The sequence below is a fragment of the Camelus bactrianus genome, chromosome 6 (assembly GCF_048773025.1).
Source record: "Camelus bactrianus isolate YW-2024 breed Bactrian camel chromosome 6, ASM4877302v1, whole genome shotgun sequence".
NCBI lineage: Eukaryota > Metazoa > Chordata > Mammalia > Artiodactyla > Camelidae > Camelus > Camelus bactrianus.
In genome coordinates, this window is record NC_133544.1 from 25,864,357 (window position 1) to 25,883,975 (window position 19,619).

The 19,619-nt window shown below is 47.0% G+C and overlaps 2 protein-coding genes and 2 long non-coding RNA genes across 23 annotated transcripts in view; 3 read left to right on the top strand and 1 right to left on the bottom strand.

Moving 5' to 3' along the window:
- NUMB (NUMB endocytic adaptor protein) overlaps positions 1–11,988 on the top strand; it is a 157,420-nt gene extending 145,432 nt beyond the window's left edge. For 5 of the 9 annotated variants that reach the window (XM_010962556.3, XM_045522737.2, XM_045522750.2 and 2 more), the window contains 5 exons: positions 2,419–2,623; positions 4,365–4,658; positions 6,398–6,547; positions 8,809–8,955; positions 9,915–11,988. In XM_010962556.3, coding sequence (XP_010960858.1) covers positions 2,419–2,623; positions 4,365–4,658; positions 6,398–6,547; positions 8,809–8,955; positions 9,915–10,630 — 1,512 coding nt within the window. In that variant the 3' untranslated portion in view covers positions 10,631–11,988. The remainder of the gene's footprint in view (positions 1–2,418; positions 2,624–4,364; positions 4,659–6,397; positions 6,548–8,808; positions 8,956–9,914) is intronic. The other 4 variants (XM_045522739.2, XM_074365297.1, XM_045522759.2 and 1 more) reach the window with 2 other exon arrangements.
- PAPLN (papilin, proteoglycan like sulfated glycoprotein) overlaps positions 11,203–19,619 on the bottom strand; it is a 33,617-nt gene continuing 25,200 nt past the window's right edge. For all 11 annotated transcript variants that reach the window (XM_074365295.1, XM_074365289.1, XM_074365293.1 and 8 more), the window contains 4 exons: positions 19,028–19,155; positions 18,838–18,946; positions 16,424–16,590; positions 11,203–14,122 (listed from right to left, as the gene is read on the bottom strand). In XM_074365295.1, the coding sequence (XP_074221396.1) occupies positions 13,947–14,122; positions 16,424–16,590; positions 18,838–18,946; positions 19,028–19,155 (580 nt within the window). In that variant the 3' untranslated portion in view covers positions 11,203–13,946. The remainder of the gene's footprint in view (positions 14,123–16,423; positions 16,591–18,837; positions 18,947–19,027; positions 19,156–19,619) is intronic.
- LOC141577896 (uncharacterized) lies at positions 14,006–15,606 on the top strand. 2 transcript variants are annotated; one of them, XR_012507465.1, is made up of 3 exons: positions 14,006–14,145; positions 14,344–14,983; positions 15,069–15,606. It is a non-coding gene; the product is annotated as an uncharacterized LOC141577896 (long non-coding RNA). The 2 variants fall into 2 exon arrangements; XR_012507464.1 differs by lacking the exon at positions 15,069–15,606 and having other exon boundaries at positions 14,344–15,045.
- Positions 18,005–19,587, top strand: LOC141577897 (uncharacterized). Its single transcript, XR_012507466.1, has 2 exons — positions 18,005–19,176; positions 19,458–19,587. It is a non-coding gene; the product is annotated as an uncharacterized LOC141577897 (long non-coding RNA).

Sequence of the window (19,619 nt, forward strand, 5' to 3'; positions counted from 1 at the left end):
AAGATTCTTACATGTATTTGTTTACTGACTCATCTGGGTATAAGATACTGGCATTTGAAAGGTACTTATAAATTCCTTTGCAGAGAGACTCTACCACAAATGAAAGAACTGAGTTGGAGTATATTTTCAATTAATTAAAAAAAATAGAAATACTAAATTATGGTACAGTGAACTCTGCTACAAATTGCTACATAGCAGAAATTTGGGGATTTGTTTAAAAATAGAGAATAATCTAATCTATCACCCTTCATATAAATTATCCAAAATTCTGACATAAAGGCAAGTCTCTTAGATGATGATGATCTTAACCATAGTATAGTATTGAGTGTGTAATTTCTGAGTATTTAAAAGTCCAAACAGAGTAAGGCAGTGTAGCCATTCATGAAGGCTACAGCTCAATAAAGCCTTGCCAAGGCTTCACCTGGAAGGTGACCATTTTTAAGAGTATGGTGGCCATACTCTAAAATTGACCAAAAGGTTTTCTTAAAGCTCTTGGAGAGAGTTGTGTAAACAAATATTATGAACTCAGCCTCTGAATCAAATATGATTCCAGTCCTCATTCTGGTTCTTACTAGCTGTGGGATTTGGGGTGAGTTTTTTTTTAACATTTTCTGTCTTCATGTCTCCTTCCAATAAGATGGAGGTAACAGTTGTTAAGACTAAATTAGGTAGCGAGGATAAGCACTCTTAGCACAGAGGCTGATCCACAGTAACTGCTCCAAAATTGTGATTGGTATTGTTAAAGCTGCTCCTCCTTGGTTTGACCAAGTGATTTGAGAATGAGCTGAAGTAACTAAACTATGCTTTCTTCCTCTGTCTCTCAGACCTTAAGTAAGCCACAAAGCAGCGTATTTTGCTATCACTACGCTCACAAAACCCAAAGAGTTAGAGAGCTTCACTATGTTAATTTTAAAACCATTTTGTTGTCAAATGCTGGTCCTTCAGGCTATCTGACTGTCCTTGGCCAGTGATTCTCCTGTATCAGAATCACCAGGAGAACTTGTTAAAACACCCCCAAAGTTTTTCATTCAGTGCATCTAGGGTAGAGCTTGAGGGGGTCTGTCTTTAAGAACTGCTGTAAGACCTAGGAGAAATAATAAGCTTCCTTGACCTAAAGTTCTGTCCTTGTAATAGAGCTGTGTTCAAATGCAGACAGGTTCTAAAATTCTTTTGGTACTCTCTCCTGTTTCATGCTTCAATGCCTACCCTTTTATCCTACTAAGAAGTTAGATGGAAACGCATGTGGATTCATAAAGAGTAAGTCTGTTAGTCTTTAAATAAGCAGTCATGTGAGATTTTACAGTTTACAGTCATGTGAAATCTTAGGGACAAAGCATCTCAGACATTACCTCTCCTTATGCTATCTGATATTGGCATATAAAATCCAGGGAAATTACTGACTCAGAGCCATATGTAGCAGCAGCTGCACACAATGTGATTTTGGAAACTCCACAAAGGGCTCCCTGTTCTCAAATATCTCCTCACTGTGAATGATGCCAACAGTTATTATATCATCTCTAACTTTTTTATTCCATAATTAGGGATATAGTTTAAAATACAGATAACCCTAGTAAAAATAATCCACTGAATTTATTAAATTTACTCTAGGTAATCCCGTGTATCTTTAAACCAGTATTTGGTTTGTATAAGCCCTCCTGTCAAATACAAACAAACTGAGTTTATCTGTTTAATTCCTTTGTAACTAGAAAGTGTGGATGAAAACATGCTTTAACTTCCACCTGTGTGTGGTTGGGAGGTAGAAGTGGAGTTAGAGGTACAAAAGGAGAGGGAAGCTATGGGGAAGAGCCTGCAAGCCCTGAGGGCCCAAGCGGGGCAGGGGGAAGCATCAGAAAGGGGAGATGGAGAAAGCTAAGGTTTTCTCTGCCTGATTCCCTTCTCATCGCTGGAGTTGCATTTATTTATCTGAAGTTTTAAGTTTGCACCTTTTGTTCCTAGACATGTTGACAGTATTTAAGCTCCGAAATTTGCCCTGCCTCTCCAGTGGTTTCTTAGAAATGCTTGGTAAATACTCCCACTATTCCCCTAAATGACAAATAGAAGTTTGCGTGTCAAGACTTAGGGCTTGGAACCTTGAGCAGTGTCCTCTCAGCTGGTGGCCAGAGCTAACATGAGTGACAGAGGGAGCCTGACTAATAAGGAGGTGTCTGTGGCTGCTCACAAAGCACAGGTCACTGATGGTCGCTTTACCAGTGCCTACTACAGTGAAGGATCATAAGCATTACCTAAGGTAATTACTCATTTAAATTAATTTGGCATGTTAATTTACTAAAGTCTAATTTTAAGCTGGAGTTCCTAACATTTTTCCACGTGTGAAAACAGACTTATTTGTGGTCCAAGCTGACTTGTAGTTGTTGACACCATAACTCTTAAGTTTTTTAAACCTTCTGTTATATACAGGGTGAAAGGCTGAGCCATGCAGTGGGCTGTGCTTTTGCAGCCTGTTTAGAACGGAAGCAAAAGCGGGAGAAGGAATGTGGAGTGACAGCTACTTTTGATGCCAGTCGGACCACTTTCACAAGAGAAGGATCATTCCGTGTCACAACAGCCACCGAGCAAGCAGAAAGAGAGGAGATTATGAAACAAATCCAGGATGCCAAGAAAGGTACAATCTGTTCTACTATGATGTATGTTTATTTAAATAGTTTTTCCCAACAGGTTAATATTTGGAAGCTGTCAGGGGCAAGCTTTTTCACAGAGAGAACTCCTACTGGTACATATGAAGACCTTAAGAACACAGCTGAAAATCTAAACAAAGTCCTTTCTTTTAGAGTGATTTGTCTAGTAGCTTCAAAGTGTCTGCTCTTTCCATTACGTTAAGCTACCAGGAAAGCTACTGGGGAGAGTGCAGTTGAAGAAGCTGCAGAGACATTTAAAAGCAAAATTGGGAAAACTTACATCCTGGAACAGATGTTTAATTCTCATGCATCTGATCTCTGTGAGAAGCAAATGCTTCCAAGGACCTACATCTTGAAGGAGGAAGTACAAGTCCCAGGTTTAGGCTGCAGAGGACCCACTGACGGTGATGCCGGGTGTAAGTGGAGGCAGAGGTTTCTCAGTGATACTCTTCTTGGATTATTACTATTTTTCAGTGTTCTAGTGAAAAAAGTCCACAGATTTGAGAAGCTAGCCCCTAACTCATTATTCCCTGGCTCCATTAATTTTAGTACGTGGTTTTGCAGAATGTGAGTGTTTTCAGGTGCCCATGGCAGCAGAGCAGAAACGCCCCTACAGGTGTTCAGGTTGCTCAGGAGCTGCTGTCTGGAGTTGGGTCGGGCATACTTAGAGCTGAGGGATAGAGCCTAGGGGGAGTGCTTCGCTTTCTTGTGTAGAACTAGGGTTGAAACCAACAAGGAATATTTTGGATTTAAACAGTTCAGTTTAAATGTACATTAATGTAATTTTGCTAGGTTTTTTTTTTAATTCTAAACTAGCCATTTTAGATAATATCATTAATCTAATACTGACCCAAACAGCTCTAATTTTTTTAAGCCACAAAGATCCATATTTTTATTTGAAACTAAACAATTGATTATGATTTGTTTCCATTTCTTATAAACATTTGTGCCAGAATACCAAAGAATAAAAAAAATGCTGTTTTAATTAGAAAATGTAATATGTGTAGCTGTTACTTAGTGTGCTTCAGTGATTTTTCAGACGGATTTTAATACCACCAAATAATACGTTTTGTTGCCAAGATTGTTGAGTCCTGACATCTAACGGGATTGCAAGGGGAGAGGAGTTGATCAGAATGGGACTCACATGAAAACAGTCTTGTATTTAAGTTTACTCCAGTTTAAATTTTTACTTCTGTATGCTTTTATTCAGATGAGCCACAAACGCGTATTGTCCATGACCTGATGTCTTCTTTGGGGCATTCTTTAACATCTAGTCAAACTTACGCTTATTTAGATCTTTCTGACTCTGCCACTCCCGAAGTCCTCTCCCCCAAACAAGCAAACAGACATTGAAAACTATGAACCATCATTCTTTAAAAGACCTCACATTAGAAGTTCATAGGTTCTATTTTTTTTTTTTTAAATCTTGTTCAAAGTCTTATGTTATAAATCACTGCATGGGAACCAAAGATCTAATATTCATATCTTGGTAGATATATTATACCATGTACCATGTAGTAGATTATTAAACCTTTTATTTGTCTGAAAAATAGGAGATCTGATCTGCTTATAACCTATCTTTTAAGAGATATGGAGAAGGAAAAAAAAAAAGAGAGATATGGGGAAGGAGATGGGTAAAAGGACCTAGGAGGGTTTGTTAGTTCCTCAGCTATTTAAGCCAGATTATTTGAAAGCATTGCTAAGGTCCCTTCTCTTGACTTTCTTGAGCTGAAACAGATAAGACACTTGTTGGTTCATCGGTGGCCCCTGGCAACACTGTCCCATCCCCATCCTCTCCCTCCTCTCCCACTTCGGATGCCTCTGCCTCTCTGGAGATGAACAATCCTCATGCCATCCCACGCCGGCACGCACCAATTGAACAACTTGCTCGCCAAGGATCTTTCAGAGGATTTCCTGCTCTTAGCCAGAAGATGTCACCCTTTAAACGCCAACTATCCCTGCGCATCAACGAGTTGCCTTCCACTATGCAGAGGAAGACTGATTTCCCCATAAAAAATGCAGGTAATGCAGCACCCACCTAACTCACTGGGTGCTCTGGCACTGAAGCATTGTCATCACTTCCAGTGGAGACACTAATCCCACTGAACTAGCCACCCCTCTCTCTCGCTGAGGCTGGCTGATGGTTGTACATATCTTGTGTTATTTCCCATTGAGAGAAAACTGAGGCTCACTGAGGGGGATGTGCATCATTCATTTCTCTTCAACAAGTAGGTAACAGCCATGATGGGAATTCCTAGCCTGAGGTTTGTGGTTTGTCCTGATGAAAGTGTACCTGCTTCCAAACATCAAGGGTCTCAAGTTTCCATTCTCATTCTGCCATTTGGGACCCAGCAGGGAATTAATTTAAAAGGCTTTGGAAACACATCCAGGTAAATAGCATTACTGTCAGATGTGCCAGAAGAAATGGGTAAGTTCTCTTTGTCCTTGTGGCTGGTTGGCTCCATAGGGAAGAAACTCTAAACGGGTCTCCTGTATAAATCTGAGACCTGTTGTTCATCAGACAGTGGGCTTGCTCACACATATTCATTACCTTTCAGAACTGCCACACAGGCCTTTGTGCGGCCTCTGTGCAGCTGAGCCAGCCCCGGTAGCTCTATCCTCATCATACGATCCGGAGCTAAGTGTCACATCTAGCCAGGGCTTTTATTAGGCTCTATTTTACTTCACTCTGAGATGTGTTGAACCAGTGCTATAACAGAATATGAGGAAGCTGTGTCTCATTAGGGCACTCCTACTGATGATGGTACAAAAAGTACAGAGAGTTAAGTTTGTTGATGGATAAAACTAGGCCTAAAGAACAGTTGGACTAGATTTCATTCCTGTAAAAACTGAAACTATGGCTGCTTCAAGTACCTTGTTTTCTGTCTCCCTCTGGAGCAGATGGGAAACAAAAACTATTACTCTCTTTTCACAGTTGAGCAAACAGAGGTTCAGCACATATAATTAGCTTCCTCCATGATACAGAAGTATCCCGGGGTCAATATTAAGAACAGAGCCTCTGGAGTTCTGGACCTCGGTTCACTTTTTCATGTTATCTCAGTCCATGTACTTGGTACTTTGGAGAAAAATCAGAGTGATGACATTGTCATAGTTTATTATAGGGAAAAGGACTGAGCATCCACTGGTGCCCCTGACTCTAACTTATTTTATTGGGGAGAGGGTATAGCTCAATAGTAGAGCATGTGCTTGGTGTACGCGAGGTCCTGGGTTCAGTCCCCAGTACCTCCATTAAAATAAATAAATAAATAAACCTAATTAACCACCCCCCGCCCCTCCCCCCAATTTTTTTAACTCATTTTCTGACAAGAGTCACCAAAAGGCTTCAACTTTAACTTAGACCACAGCCTTGGAAACTGGTTGGAGGACAAACAGGTTGCAGATGTCTTCCAGAAAGATCTTGCTAACTTGGCACAGAGATCTTGAACATCCTAGCACAAAAAGAAAACAGGTTCTGAACAGTGTCACACAGGAGAGGAAAAGAAACCTGGGGATTTCCAAGGGAGGAAGATAGACTTAGTACATGAATTGTTAATCATTTTATATTTTCTTGTGAAAGTCAATGGATAATAGTCACTAAGGTTTTTGAAGCTGCTTTTATAGCCCCACAGCCCCACCTGACAATTGAGACTTTTCTTTCTACAAATAAAAGATGCAGTATAAAATGCCACCTTGCATCATACTGCTCTGTTTGAGGATCGTTCAGTTTTTCTCTCTGGACCTATCTTCCGTTTGTCTTGCAGTGCCGGAGGTGGAAGGGGAGGCGGAGAGCATCAGCTCCCTGTGCTCACAGATCACCAGTGCCTTCAGCACACCCTCTGAGGACCCCTTTTCATCCGCCCCAATGACCAAACCAGTGACAGTGGTGGCACCACAGTCTCCTGCCTTTCAAGGTTGGTGCCCGTTTAGCCTGCTCAGCTGTTCTCTTTGAAACTAGTACTTCTATGACACTGCTCACTAACTGTAAGTTGGCATCCTGAGTTTCCCAAGAGCTGGTCAGACCCACTAATTTCCCTGTTTGGTATTATCTCAGATTCATTAATTTCCCTTTCCAACAGTGTCTTTGTGCTCAGTTCCCCTTCCTGTTTCCTGAGATGTGTGCATTTGTCATTTTGCACGTACCTCCTCATCTTTCATCCCATTCTATTCAGGAGCTTCTCTAGTCCCAACCCACTGCTTTACTTGCTACTTAACTGTTAAGAGTCAAGTATCCAACCAGTTCTCCAGAAACAAACAGTCATGAGAATTGGTTCTAGCAGTATGCTTTCTTTAGCACAGTGGTTCTCAACCTGGGATGATTTTGCCCCTTGGGGAAAATTCGGCTTTCATTGTCTGGAGACATTTTGGGGTTTTGCAGTTCGGTAGGGGGTGGTTACTCCTGACATCTGGGTGGAGGCCAGGGATGCCACTAAACATCTTTCAGTGTACACAGTAGCCACCCTCACAACAAAGAACTCTGGCCCAAAATATCAGTGGTGCCAAGATTGAGAAGCCCTGTACTCACTCAAGTCTCTACCCTGTCACAAGAGGCTCATAAAGAAAAAGGCACTTCTATTGGCCCTTTGACTCATTTCATCTTCTATTACAAGTGTCCTAGAATTAGCCTTTGTGGCATTGAAGAGTTACTAAAAGTTGTTGTTTTCAGAGGTACTGAATTAATGGTTGGTATTGGCTCAAAGGTCAGCAAAGAGTCTATATAACTTAAATTATAGACTTTTAGAATTTGAGCTCCTGTAATTGCTATTTCTTCATTTCTTTCTAGAAAGAGCTCAGAAAAAGTTTTGCTGTGGAGACAGAACCCTGCTCCTATTGGAGGAAGCTACAAAATGCTTTTCCTCCAGGAGGGAGTCTCTTTTAAAAAAAAAAATCCTTAATAATCATGTGCACCAAGTGGCTTTTCATTTTATCTAACAAGTATTTATAATACCAATAGTCATAGGCACAATTTATTGGGCACTTAGCACCGTGTCTGCCCACATACACCACGGTAAAGAGTCATGCATCTTCTCATCTCATTTAATCCCCACAACAACCCTTTGAGGTAGGCATCACAGATGAGGAAAATGAAAAATGGGGCTCAGAGAGGTTAAGTAAATTGTCCAAATTGCACAGCCAGGATTTAAACCTTTCTAAATGTAGTTCCTGTTATACTCTACTGACTCGGTGCCTATTTACAGGGAAATGGGTGTACAAAACTGAGTAGGATATAGTCCTTTCCCTGCCTTTAAGGGACTCTCAGTCTGTGGGTGAGCTAGACTTTTAGACAAGCCCTGGGTGAGTAGCAGCAATGCAGTAAGCATGGTTGCCCAGCCCTAAAGATGGAATGATTATAGTATAGGGCAGGGGAAGGTGCCTGCTCACCTGCTCCATACTGAATACAGAGAGCTGAGCCTAAGGAGTAGAAACTGGTGCGATGGACGTCTGGAGTAAAGGAGCAAGAGTTAGGAGATTTTAATAAAGGGAGACAGGAAAAAGTAGTAGACACACTGAGATATTATGAACATTACTGAAGCGAAAAAAATCACTAAAAACGAGAGATGAAATTAATTCTGTAGCAAATTAGAAAATTATTAAGCAAATTAAAACATATACCAAGTTTGATTTCTCATCTGTAATATGGGGATAATACCAGCCTTACAGGGTTTTTGAGAGAGTTAAATGAGATGGCACACACTAAATTACTGTCAGCATAGTACCTAGCACGTAATAAGGAATGACTGTATTTAACTTAACCATCATTGTTATTATTGGCATAATTTCATCTTTTCGAAAAGTGGTAGGAAAAGAACATATTTTATCTCCACCATCATGCCAAAGGCTAAGCTATATCCATAATAGTTAGCTTGTAAAACAAAGCAGCTCTGTTCAAATTCATTTGAAATTGTTTTTCTAGTCTTCATTTCCTCTCTCCTGATACGCATTTTCCTAGAAGAGTCATTTAACTGTATCACTACAGCCATTTTAATTACAATCTCTAATTCCCTCTTTGCCAAAAGGTGTATCCACTGCAGATGGCATGGTTATCTCAGAGCCAGCTTCTCTGTCTTATCTGTCCTACCAGTATTGCACAATGGCCTGACTGACCCAGCTCCAAGGGATCGCCCGTACACCCTGCATGAATTAACCCCGTTGATGTTGTCTGCTCCCATTGTAGCTAATGGCACTGACTCAGCCTTCCATGTGCTTGCTGCTAAGCCAGCCCATACTGCTCTAGCACCCGTAGCAATGCCTGTGCGTGAAACCAACCCTTGGGCCTATACCCCTGATGGTGCTAACAAGGGAATTGCAGCCACACGTTCGGGTAAGGTGGCCACAGAAGGTGGTGAGGATTCTGGGATCAGATAAGTGACCCTGGTTTGAAAATCAGCCATTTACCTGAGTGGGAACCAGGGAGGAGTCCTTCTAGGAAAAGTATGTTCCCTGTTGGAAATAAACCATGTTCCAATAAACCTCGTTCCAATAAACCTCACTGGAAATAAACCTTAAAACAGGATGATGAAGGAGAGGAACTAAAGAGGTGAGACTGATAGTTCTTAGGTCTGCAGAACCAACCATAGAGCATTCATACCATGCAAACTCCTGGGTCCTCCCTCGAGAGTATCACTGGATTTGGATCCGTGGACATGCCTGTAGGAAAAGAGGACCCTGCCTCCTACAGTGGCAGGGCTACAAAAAGAGGACCCTGCCTCCTACAGTGGCAGTCGTATTTGCCTTTCTGTACTTTCTAGTTCTTTTAATAATGAACATTTATTAACAAAAAATGTTTCTAAGTAGCAATAAAGGCAGTTCACCAGAAAGACATACATCTGTCTGGAAACCATGCAGGGGCCACAAGGTACAGCACCAAGTCACTGGTTATTTTCTTTTCATTCTGTTAGCGCAGAAGGTGAACCCCTTGGGCCATTTAGAGTAAGTGCAAGCTGGTTTCTGGACCATGGATGAGCCGCAGCAATGGGGGTGCGGGGCGTGGTTTCTGACGCCAGCCGGTCACCTTGGTATGATGAGGTTGAGCATATCTAGACAGCTCCTCAGCGTGGCTGAGATGTGCCACATGGTCTCACGGGTTCTCCCTGTCCTCCCCCTGATCTCAGCTACGACTAGAGTAGGGACGAGAGACATTCCTCCCACCTCCCAAAGCCACAGCATATCCCAGTGGGGGCTCATTCCACGTTAGGATCATTCGAATAACCAAGGCTATCAAGTGAAGAAAGAAGCCACTAAAGACTCTGATTCTTTTTTCTCTCTTCCTCTTGTTTCTAGGGACCGAGTGGGGTCAATCTTCTGGTGCTGTCTCTCCAGGTCTCTTCCAGGCTGGTCACAGACGCACTCCCTCTGAGGCCGACCGCTGGTTGGAAGAGGTGTCCAAGAGTGTCCGGGCTCAGCAGCCCCAGGCCTCACCTGCTCCGCTGCAGCCAGTTCTTCAGCCTCCTCCACCCACTGCCATCTCCCAGCCGGCGCCACCTTTCCAAGGAAATGCATTCCTCCCCTCTCAGCCCGTGCCAGTGGGTGTGGTCCCACCCCTGCAGCCAGCCTTTGTCCCTGCCCAGTCCTATCCTGTGGCTAATGGGATGCCCTATCCAGCCCCTAATGTGCCTGTGGTGGGCATCACTCCCTCCCAGATGGTCGCCAACGTGTTTGGCACTGCAGGCCACCCACAGGCTGTCCAGCCTCATCCATCTCCCGGCCTGGTCAAGCAGCAGACATTCCCTCAGTATGAGACAAGCAGTGCTACTGCCAGTCCCTTCTTTAAGCCTCCTGCTCAGCACCTCAACGGTTCTGCGGCTTTCAATGGCATAGATGATGGCAGGTTGGCCTCGGGAGACAGGCACACCGAGGCTCCTGCATGCAGCTGCCCGGTGGATCCTTTCGAAGCCCAGTGGGCTGCGTTAGAGAGCAAGTCCAAGCAGCGTACCAACCCCTCCCCCACCAACCCCTTCTCCAGCGACTTGCAGAAGACTTTTGAAATTGAACTTTAAGCAGTCCTTATGGCTTATGTATTTTGTCTGGACTTAGGCCAGGGCGGGGGGTGGAGGTCAAAGGAGCAAAGGGTTGTGTTCCCAACCAGTACGCTTTTCACTAATCCCAAAGGTCCCAAGGAGCATGTCCAGGCATAGAGCGCTGAGAAAGGGTGATTGAAAAAGTGGAGAAAACCATTCCTAGAGAAGCGCTGTCCTGCAGTCAGACAAAAGAAGTCAAGGAAATGTTATCCCCTGTCCCCCTCCTCCTCCCTCAGCCCCTTACAAACTTCTGGCAACAGAAAGGCAGAATATCTGAACAGGAGTCTGTATTCAAAGCACATTTACTAGAGTATAAAACACAGCAGGAAGCAAAATGATCTCCCATTGTTTTTCAGGCCATTCACCTGCCTCCTCTCTCAGTGCTGGCCCATCTTACAGCTCAAGGACAGGGTGGCCTGTGCTTGGGCTGGGGATGAGGAGCAGGCCATGCTGCCAGAATTCCCAGGAGGACACCCCAGTAGCTGCCCAGCAGAGCTATATTTTAGGGGTAAAGCTGAGCTTCCATTTTAAGTAAGAATAAATATTATAAATATATATCAAAAAAAGCCAAAATCTTTATTTTTATGCATTTAGAATATTTTAAATAGTTCTCAACATTAAAAAGTTGTATGAGTTGTAAGTAATCTTGCCAAAGGTAAAAAGGCTAGCTGTAAGAAATTGTACATAAGATTGATTTATCATTGATGCCTATTGAAGTAAAAAGAGGAGGGGCTGGAAGTTGCAGGCGGGATCCCTAGCTTACTTGGTATCATTCACTGTAAGTAGCACATTGCAACAACAATCATGCTTATGACCAACAGTCACTAGGTTGTAGTTTTAAATAAAGAGCGAGCAGTATTGTCCTGGTTTTAAACCTCTAATGAAATTCTAATGTCATTATGTTAATGGACTCAATCTAAATATGCTCTGTAGAGAATATTTTCTTCTTTTATATATTGCTACAGTTTCCTTATGTTATTCCTTTAACACTAAGGTGACAGTGACATAATCACATCTGTAGACGGGAACGCAGGTTATTACTGTGTTGGTTTGTCATGTAGGTCTTGGGTTTTGTTTTGTCCTTAAGTTTTGTTCCCACGAGTTTCGTGGGGATGGAGAGTCTGGTTTTATTAGCGCTGTGTGTTCCTGTTCATCCCTCTCCCCGTGGTGAGCAGAACATCCCATTGCCAGCTGCAGCCACTTGACCTCTCGTAACATGAGATCGCATCTCATTTTTACTTTTGAACGTTGGCCTTACAATCAAATGTAAGTTATATATATTTGTACTGATGAGAATTTATAATCTGCTTTAACAAAAATAAATGTTCGTGGTAGAAGCTTTTGGCCATGAAGGGCTGTTCTTTCCCCTTTTCTTTATTAGCCGGTGAGTTGGGTTTTTTTTTTGGCCGTGTTCTCTCTCCACCCACTGCTGCTGCAGCGCTCTAGTCTGATGGCTAGAGAATCTTTTACTGGGACTAGTATGTTCTTAAAATTCATATTTGTATTTATACTTTAGGCTTTGGTTGTTCCAAAGCACATCTCTCCTGTCAGATTCTTGCTGTTCAAAGTGTGGTCTGGAACAGCAGGGTGGACTTCACCTGGCAGGTGGTTAGAGGTACAGACCCTCAGCCCCACCCCAGACCTGGTCGTCAGAATCTGCGTTTGAACAAGATCCACATTCTGAGGAGTCTGGGGTGAGCAGTGACTTTTCAACTTTGGATTCACGTTAGAATCATCTGGGAGCTTTTAAAATCAATCAACGTGCCTGGCCTGTACTCCAGACCAATTAAAGCAAAACCTCAGGGGAGTAAAGCTCCAGGTGCGGTTTTTTTTTTTTTAAAAAAGCCCCCAGTATGGAAGAGGGTTGAAAACCACTGGTCTAGATTTTTACTCTCACCTCTAACTTCAACCCACTATTCTGTGCCTACTTCTAAGAAGAGCTAACTTCAAACTTACCTTCTGAGGTGTGTCATCAATTAGCCAAATATTACTTTAACTAGAGAATGGGGGACTGTAAGAAAGTGGCCTCTACTTTCCAACTTCTATAGCAAAACCAGCCATGGGGAATGAAAGGGGATGGAAAGAAAAGCAGACCTCTGCCCCTGGCCCATGTTTTGTGGAATGAGAGGCAGACCACGAAGTATCACTCACCCATGATGCAGCTTGTCTCTTTCCCAGCCAGTGTGTTGGTAATAAAAGTCACCTTCTTCTGTAATGCCTGTCTTTCCTGTGTCCCAGAATCTCCTGTTACTAGGCCCAGCCAGTCCTCTGGAGGGTTTCTAGAAGGTCAGAATGGAAAGGAACTTGGAAGCTCACTGAAACCAGGCCTCTTGTTTTAGCAGCAAGGAAGGAAGAGGCTCTGAGAGATGGAGAATGACTACTTCCAACTCAAACCATTTCTGAATCCACTTCCCTCTTACCACATTGCCCTCCCCTCCATTCGTTCCCTCCCCCCGAGCCCCTGCTGGTGCTGCTTTTAATAATCTGGTTTTTATCTGGCAGCAAATACTTTGCTTCACAGATTCCTGCTTGAGGCAGAGCGGCTCCTCCTCGCTGGCCACTGCGCAGAGCAGGCCCATCAGTCAGCTCCATGCAGGTGGGAGGCAGTCCTCAGGAGGAGGGCGCCACCTCCCGCTGAAAGGAGGGAGCGTTTCTAGTTCTTTCATGCTCAGATACCGACGCATCCCATATCCCTTTACTGAGCCTTATATTACATTCCACTTTGCTGAGAGCTGTCATGAACGTCACGTTGTTAATTGCACACACAGATGGGGTTTGAAGCTGGTTGCTAGACTGCCTGGAAGGGTGAGAGAGACTCGAATAATGGGCCATTGTTTGGACCCCAGGTGAGATCTAGTTCGAGCAAAAAATGCTTCCCTGACACAAAAGGAGTTAGTGTTCCTGTTAGAGATGGGTATAAACTCTGAAATCGTTACACACCTCCCCACCCGGCTTTAAGTGAAGTGAGAACCCTAGTAACATGCTTTAAAACACAGTGAATGGATCTTGTATAACAAATTATAAAGGGAAGTTGTAAAGTAAAGGGTGTCCTTATTCAAATAGGTCCTTGACAACTCCGCAGCCACCTGTGGTTCTGTCAGAGATGCAAACACAGCTGGGACCACAGAGAGGCAGGTGCTGACCGCTGCTGAGGCTGAATAGCTGGGGCAGCTTTGCACAGACCAGTGTCTCCAGAGGATAACTCTCTTTGCCAGCCAGGGAGGGGAGACCGAGAGCCTGTCTTCCCTTCTCCCCAGCTCTGTGAGTGTTTCCGAACTGGGGCTGGAGCTCGCCTTCATCCTTGCTGCCAGATGGGCTGAGCGTGAGGCTGGACCCGGGAACAGCTGGCACAGCAGAAGCTGGAGTAGTACTCGTTGCCGCAGAGCTGGGCCTGCAGGATCAGGTCACAGTTGGCCAGCTCCGGCTGGTCGATGCACTCCCTGCTGGGGTCCCTCGGCTGGGCGGCCCGCGCTGCAAGGTGACCGGGGAGAGAGGTAAGAAAGCTCTGAGTATGCTGAAAACTCTCACCTGCCACTTCATTTCGTTTTCCTAAAAGGAAAGCAGCACTTGACGTACCAGATTCCCCAAAGAGTGCAGTTGCCCTGTAACCCTTTAACTGCAGGAGGGGTCGCGTTCCAGCCTCCTCCCCCCTCACGTCAGCAAGCAGCGGTCCTCCCATGATTCTTTTGCAGCTCCCGCCCAGCGCACAGTGCATCGCAGACCCCAGCGGTGACTGACTGGGCGATTAAACGTCTCTGGAAGTTAACTCCCTACCCTGACTGTTGAGGCCTGAAGAGCTGAACGACAGCAGCCGCGGCCTCTGGATCGGGAAGCGAGGGTAGGATCAGCCCTGAGCACAACTCTGAGTCGGCCAGAGCTGCCTGTCGTCTCACTCACGGCTGGTTTCCGCCAGCCTCAAAAGTTTTGTGCCTTCAATAGCCCCAACTTGTCTCAGTCACTTAGTTCCCCATCCTTCCAATTTTTCCACTTCCCTCAGCAAAGCAGTACCAGGCAAGGGGACAGGAGGACAGGCTGGGACTGTGGTGCTAATGCTATGTTGAAGACAAAGCGCTGGCTGCCTCCCCCTGTGAATTGACTCAGAGCTTCTTTATCTTATAAATCCCCACCTGCTGCTTTGTCCCAGCACTGAAATGGCCTGTCTAGTTAACCTCCCTTTTCTTTCAGAAAGGGGCGCTTATAACTCGGCTTGGGCCTGAGCAGCACCTCCCTAAAGTCAGACCTCATGAGGCTGGGGAAGGCCTACTCCTTCCCCTCGCCCCCTGCTTCCTCCCAAAACACAACGAAGAGACCATACCAACCAGTATAATCAGAGTAAGAACTACCCACATTTACATAAAGAGCAAGCCATTTCTGCTTATTTTTAAAAATTGTAACTTTGGTGTCCACTTTATCTCAGCCCCTGCAGCCCCTGGGCCCATCGTGGCGGGAGAGGCAGGTGCTGGGCAGGGGGAAGCACGCCCGCCCTGAGCCTGCGCCCGGCACCAGCCCGGCTCTCCCACTTCTGGCTGAGGGACTCTGGGCAAGTCATCACCTAAGCTCCCTGTGCCTCCGGTTCCTCATCTGAAATGAGGATAATAACAGCACCTGGGACGCAGTGACCATGGCTAAAATCTTAGCACCTAACTGTGTTTGGCCCAATAGCCTCATTCCCACTCATTTGAAAAAGTAAGTGATTCCCCTATGTCTTAACCCTACAATATTTTCTCACCTCAGACTTTAAGGCAAAAAGCTTGAGGGGTCCTCACAGGAGAAATATGTCCCTTACACCAGAGTGTGACTAGATCAAGCCCCCCCCCATGCCAACACGGCAATTCCAACATGCTGCCAAACTATGAATAGAGCACCGGGAGGCAGCCTCAGGCAGTGAGCTGCTTACAAAACACTTAAATGGGTGAGAGCAGTTATCTGTGACCTAATTAATAAAACAAAGGCGCCCCCCCCCCCAACAAAAGCAACACTCATCCAGCAGGAGGCAGGAGAAAAGGCAAGCGTCCTGTCTAGGAAGCAGGTCACATCATGCCACTTCAGCTTGGTGACCACACGTCATCAGGAGCCCCACCAAACTTCAGCATCAACCAAGTTTCTGATTATGATTTGGCTTCCCATGTAGACATGTCTGTAGCTAATCACAAACATGCCCGTCTGGGTCCTCCTAACAGCTGTGTCTCTCACATAAATCTGTGCCCTGGCTTGTCTCAAGTCTTGTAAATTTGGTTAGTGTGAAGACATGGACAAGAGATCTATTTGCTGGGCACGGTAGAAGTGAAACGTGGCCCCTGCAGTATGGTGCTTTCACCAAGGTAATGCCCCCACACACACATGTACTCAGTCACTGAGTACTGGAGCACCTGGTGATGCTGAGCACTGGGCTGGGCCCTGGAACATGCGTCCCAGTCGCTGTCTCAAGGAGCTCGAAGACTGGAAGCCTACTGTCAGTCCAACTCACCGAACAACATTTCTACCAGACTTCAACCACCAGCGCTGGCCAGGTCCACCCTCAAGCTGGCCGGCATGTAACAGTGGTCATGACCATCCAGGCTGACCAGCACAGGAAGGCCCTCGCAGTGCTCTCCCAGGGCTGTTCCAGGCCCCATGGGAACTAGCTTGCCCTAACTCACGCTACCAATAGCTGGCAGAGTGAGGCAGGATTTGGACTAGAGTCCCTCGGATTGCACAGCCTGCACCCTCCACATTCTGCACCACACAGCCAGCTCTGGAGAACGAGCAGATGCCTGGGTAGGCCTTCCTTACCCGATGGGACCACCTTCACCTCAGTGACGCGGCTGACTGCCTGGCTTCCACGGTAGGCGCTGCACGTGTAGGAGCCCTCGTCCCTGGCCCGCAGGTTGTAGATCAGCAGCGTGCCGTCCGGGGACTGGTGGACACGGTGGCCATCAGCCCGCACCGGCAGCCCGTTCCTGGAGCAGAGAGAGCGCTAGGAGAGCTGTCCAGGGTCTCATCTTCAGGCCCTGGGAGGCCATGCCGGCCCTCCCAGAGCCAGGAGAAGGTAATCCAAGACCATTCCAGAGCCAACAACTCCCCTTCGTGGCCCCTCACCTTAAGGAAGAGATGGGTCTGGGTACCAAAATGATAGAACATCATCAAAGCAAAATGATTCAGAAGTGAGGTGAACTCACACCAACTGATCTCAGTGACTGTAACTTTGCCCCTTGTCCACACAGGAGTCCCACTCTCACTCTTCATCCACAAAGGCCTTTTATGCAGCGGTGAGGCGCCAGGCCCTGCGCTGAATGAAGGACGTGACCGCCCCCTGCCTCCAGGGAGGTGTGGGGAGGTTGACAGCTGGCCAAGGCCTGACCTGAGGGTCAGCTGGGTGATGGGGAGGACAGCGGGGCTCAGGCACTTGAAGGAAGGCCACAGCCCGAGCAAGGACAGTGGGCTGGATCCTGGGTTAACAGAGGGGTTCGAGCTAAGCAGGACTGACCATGGTATTTGCACTTCAAAAGGATCATTGACTGCAGTGCAGGGAGGGGGACAAGTCTGAAAACGGAGACCAGGTGAGTGGCTGCTGCAGAAGTGCACCCAGGTGGGTAACAGCAGTAAAATAAAGGGACTCAGGGGAAGGTCAGAGGGTCAGAGGTGGGGGGAGAAGAAATCACGGGGAACGGGTTTCTAGCCTGGGTCACTGGGCAATGGTGGTGCCCCCACACTAGGGAAATCCAGGGCAGGGATGAGGGGTGAATGGGGAGGTTATTTTCTACCACTTTGCATTTTGGGTACCTGTGAGATACCAAGAGGTGTCAGATTTGAGGTGTGGACCCAGGCAGTGTCTCAGCACTGATGGTCCTGGAAACTGCATGTCTACTAGGCTGCCCAAGGTGAAGTTAGAGGCACACTGAGGACCAAGGACAGGCCTTGAGGTATACCAGCCTCTCAGGGATGGGACGAGATGAGCTGGCCAGGAAAACAGAAGCAGCAGCCAGAGAAGCAGGAAGGAGACTGCAGGTCGTGTGGGACGAGTGTGTCCAAGGACTCAGGAACAGGGAGCTAGTTGGTGGCCCTGGCCAGCGTGGTGTCCCTGGGGCGGGGGTGGATGTGAGGCCCCAGGCCAAGGGCTAAGCCTCTAGTAGGAAGGTGAGCAGGTGGAAACAACCAATATGAACAACCATGCTGTGAAGGGGACACGCAGTACACGGCCCGGCTCTGCAGGGAAAGACCAGGTCAGAGGAGGGTGTTTTCATGTTTGTTTTGTTTGGAAGAGCGGTATCCTGAGCCTTTACTGCTTGGAAGAGGCAGGCCTGATAGGACAGTCAGAGCCATGGCCTGATCAGGGTGGGTGGGCTGGGACACCCGCTGAGGAGCCCTGGGAGGCCCCACACAGAGGCAGCCGACCCTGCCACCCCATCACCGCTCTTTCCAGCAGGCAGGCCAGTCTCCATCCTGAGCATATCTCTCCAGCATTCACCCTTGAGGCTTGACCAAGGACCTCCTTCCCCTCCTCAGCTTCAAGGCCGCCCCTTCATTGATTCTCCCAGACAGGAGCAGCCTCACCTCTCTGTACACAGACGCCCTAAGGGCAGACCTCTGGAGCCTAGACAGACACTGGGCCATCTCCTGCCTGGGGGATTCTGGGAGGCTCAGATCACCCCAGGACCCCAGAGCCTAGCCTAATCCTGACACGTTGCAAGGAGGAAGGGGACGAAAAAACGTTTGCTGCATAAATAAAAGACCAGCAGGTTTGGGGTAAAAGACCACCAAAGTCCCCAAAGCTGAGTGTTGCCCAGTGGTTCTCAAACCCAGCAGAGATTTTTGTCACCCAGGGGACATTTGGCAACATCTGAAGACATTTTTTAATTGCTATGACTTGGAAGGGGGTGCTACTGGCACCTGGTGGGTAGATGGCCTGGATGCTGCTACACATTCTGTAATGCACCTCAACAACCCAAACATCAGTAGCGCCAAGGGAGGGAAACCCTGGTGTAGCCCAACCAACAGAAAAGAGAGCAGTCCTCTGGGGCCTCACTGTGCAGGGATGAGGGTGCTGCCACCCTCCACGGAACCAGGCCTGGAGGTAGGAGTAGAAGGATGGGGGGGGTGCGGTGGTGACAGCAGCATCCTGCAGAAAGGTGGACCACCTCTATTCGGGCTGTACAACCTCAGGTGTGAGGGTCTGCGAGCCAGGGCCGCCTAGAACAGAGCCTCACCTGGACCATCTGATGTTCACACTTTCTCCTGTGACCACACACAGCAGCCTGGCCGTGTCACCTTCTGGCACCGTCATAGTAGAGGGCAGCCCTGTGATTGTCAGCTCCCCTGCGCCCAAGGAGGAGGCACGGTCAGCCACTACACCAATCCTGCCCCACCTGACCCTTCCACTCGGGACTGACACCTTACCCAGAACCCTGAGCTGGACCCAATGCTCATCTCGGTCCTGCCCGTTGAAAGCAACACAAGTGTAGAAGCCGCCATCTTCCACAGCCACGCGGCTGATGACCAGAGAGCCATCAGGCTGCAGCTGGTGTCTAGGAGCCAAGCACAGTCAGGTGGCACCATCCCCAGATACCCAGCAAGGGGCGGTGGGGGAGGGGGCAAGGTCTTCCCCTCCTTGGTGAGAGGACCCTGCTGGCCGGTGGGGTCTGACCAAGGGCCAGTCAGCCTTAGGCCTGAAGGTCCCCCAGCCGCTGGCACTCTTGTTTACTTAAAGATGCCTGATTTTAAGCCTGGCAATGAACAAATCATTTCGAATTTTCTGATACAAAATAATTCTGGTCTGGGGTTTTTGCTATAAGTGTTAGTAGGCTCAGATCCTGGTTCTGCCGCTTAGGAGCTGTGTGGTGTTGAACTGTGTGTCAAATGGGAATAAAACAGCAACGTGGCTCGTCTGCAGATCGGACAGAGGAGAGCAAGCCTGACCCTCAGCATGGGCTCAATAAATGTTAGCTTTGATGATTACAGCCAGAAGTGTGTCCACCTCCATTTCTTCCCT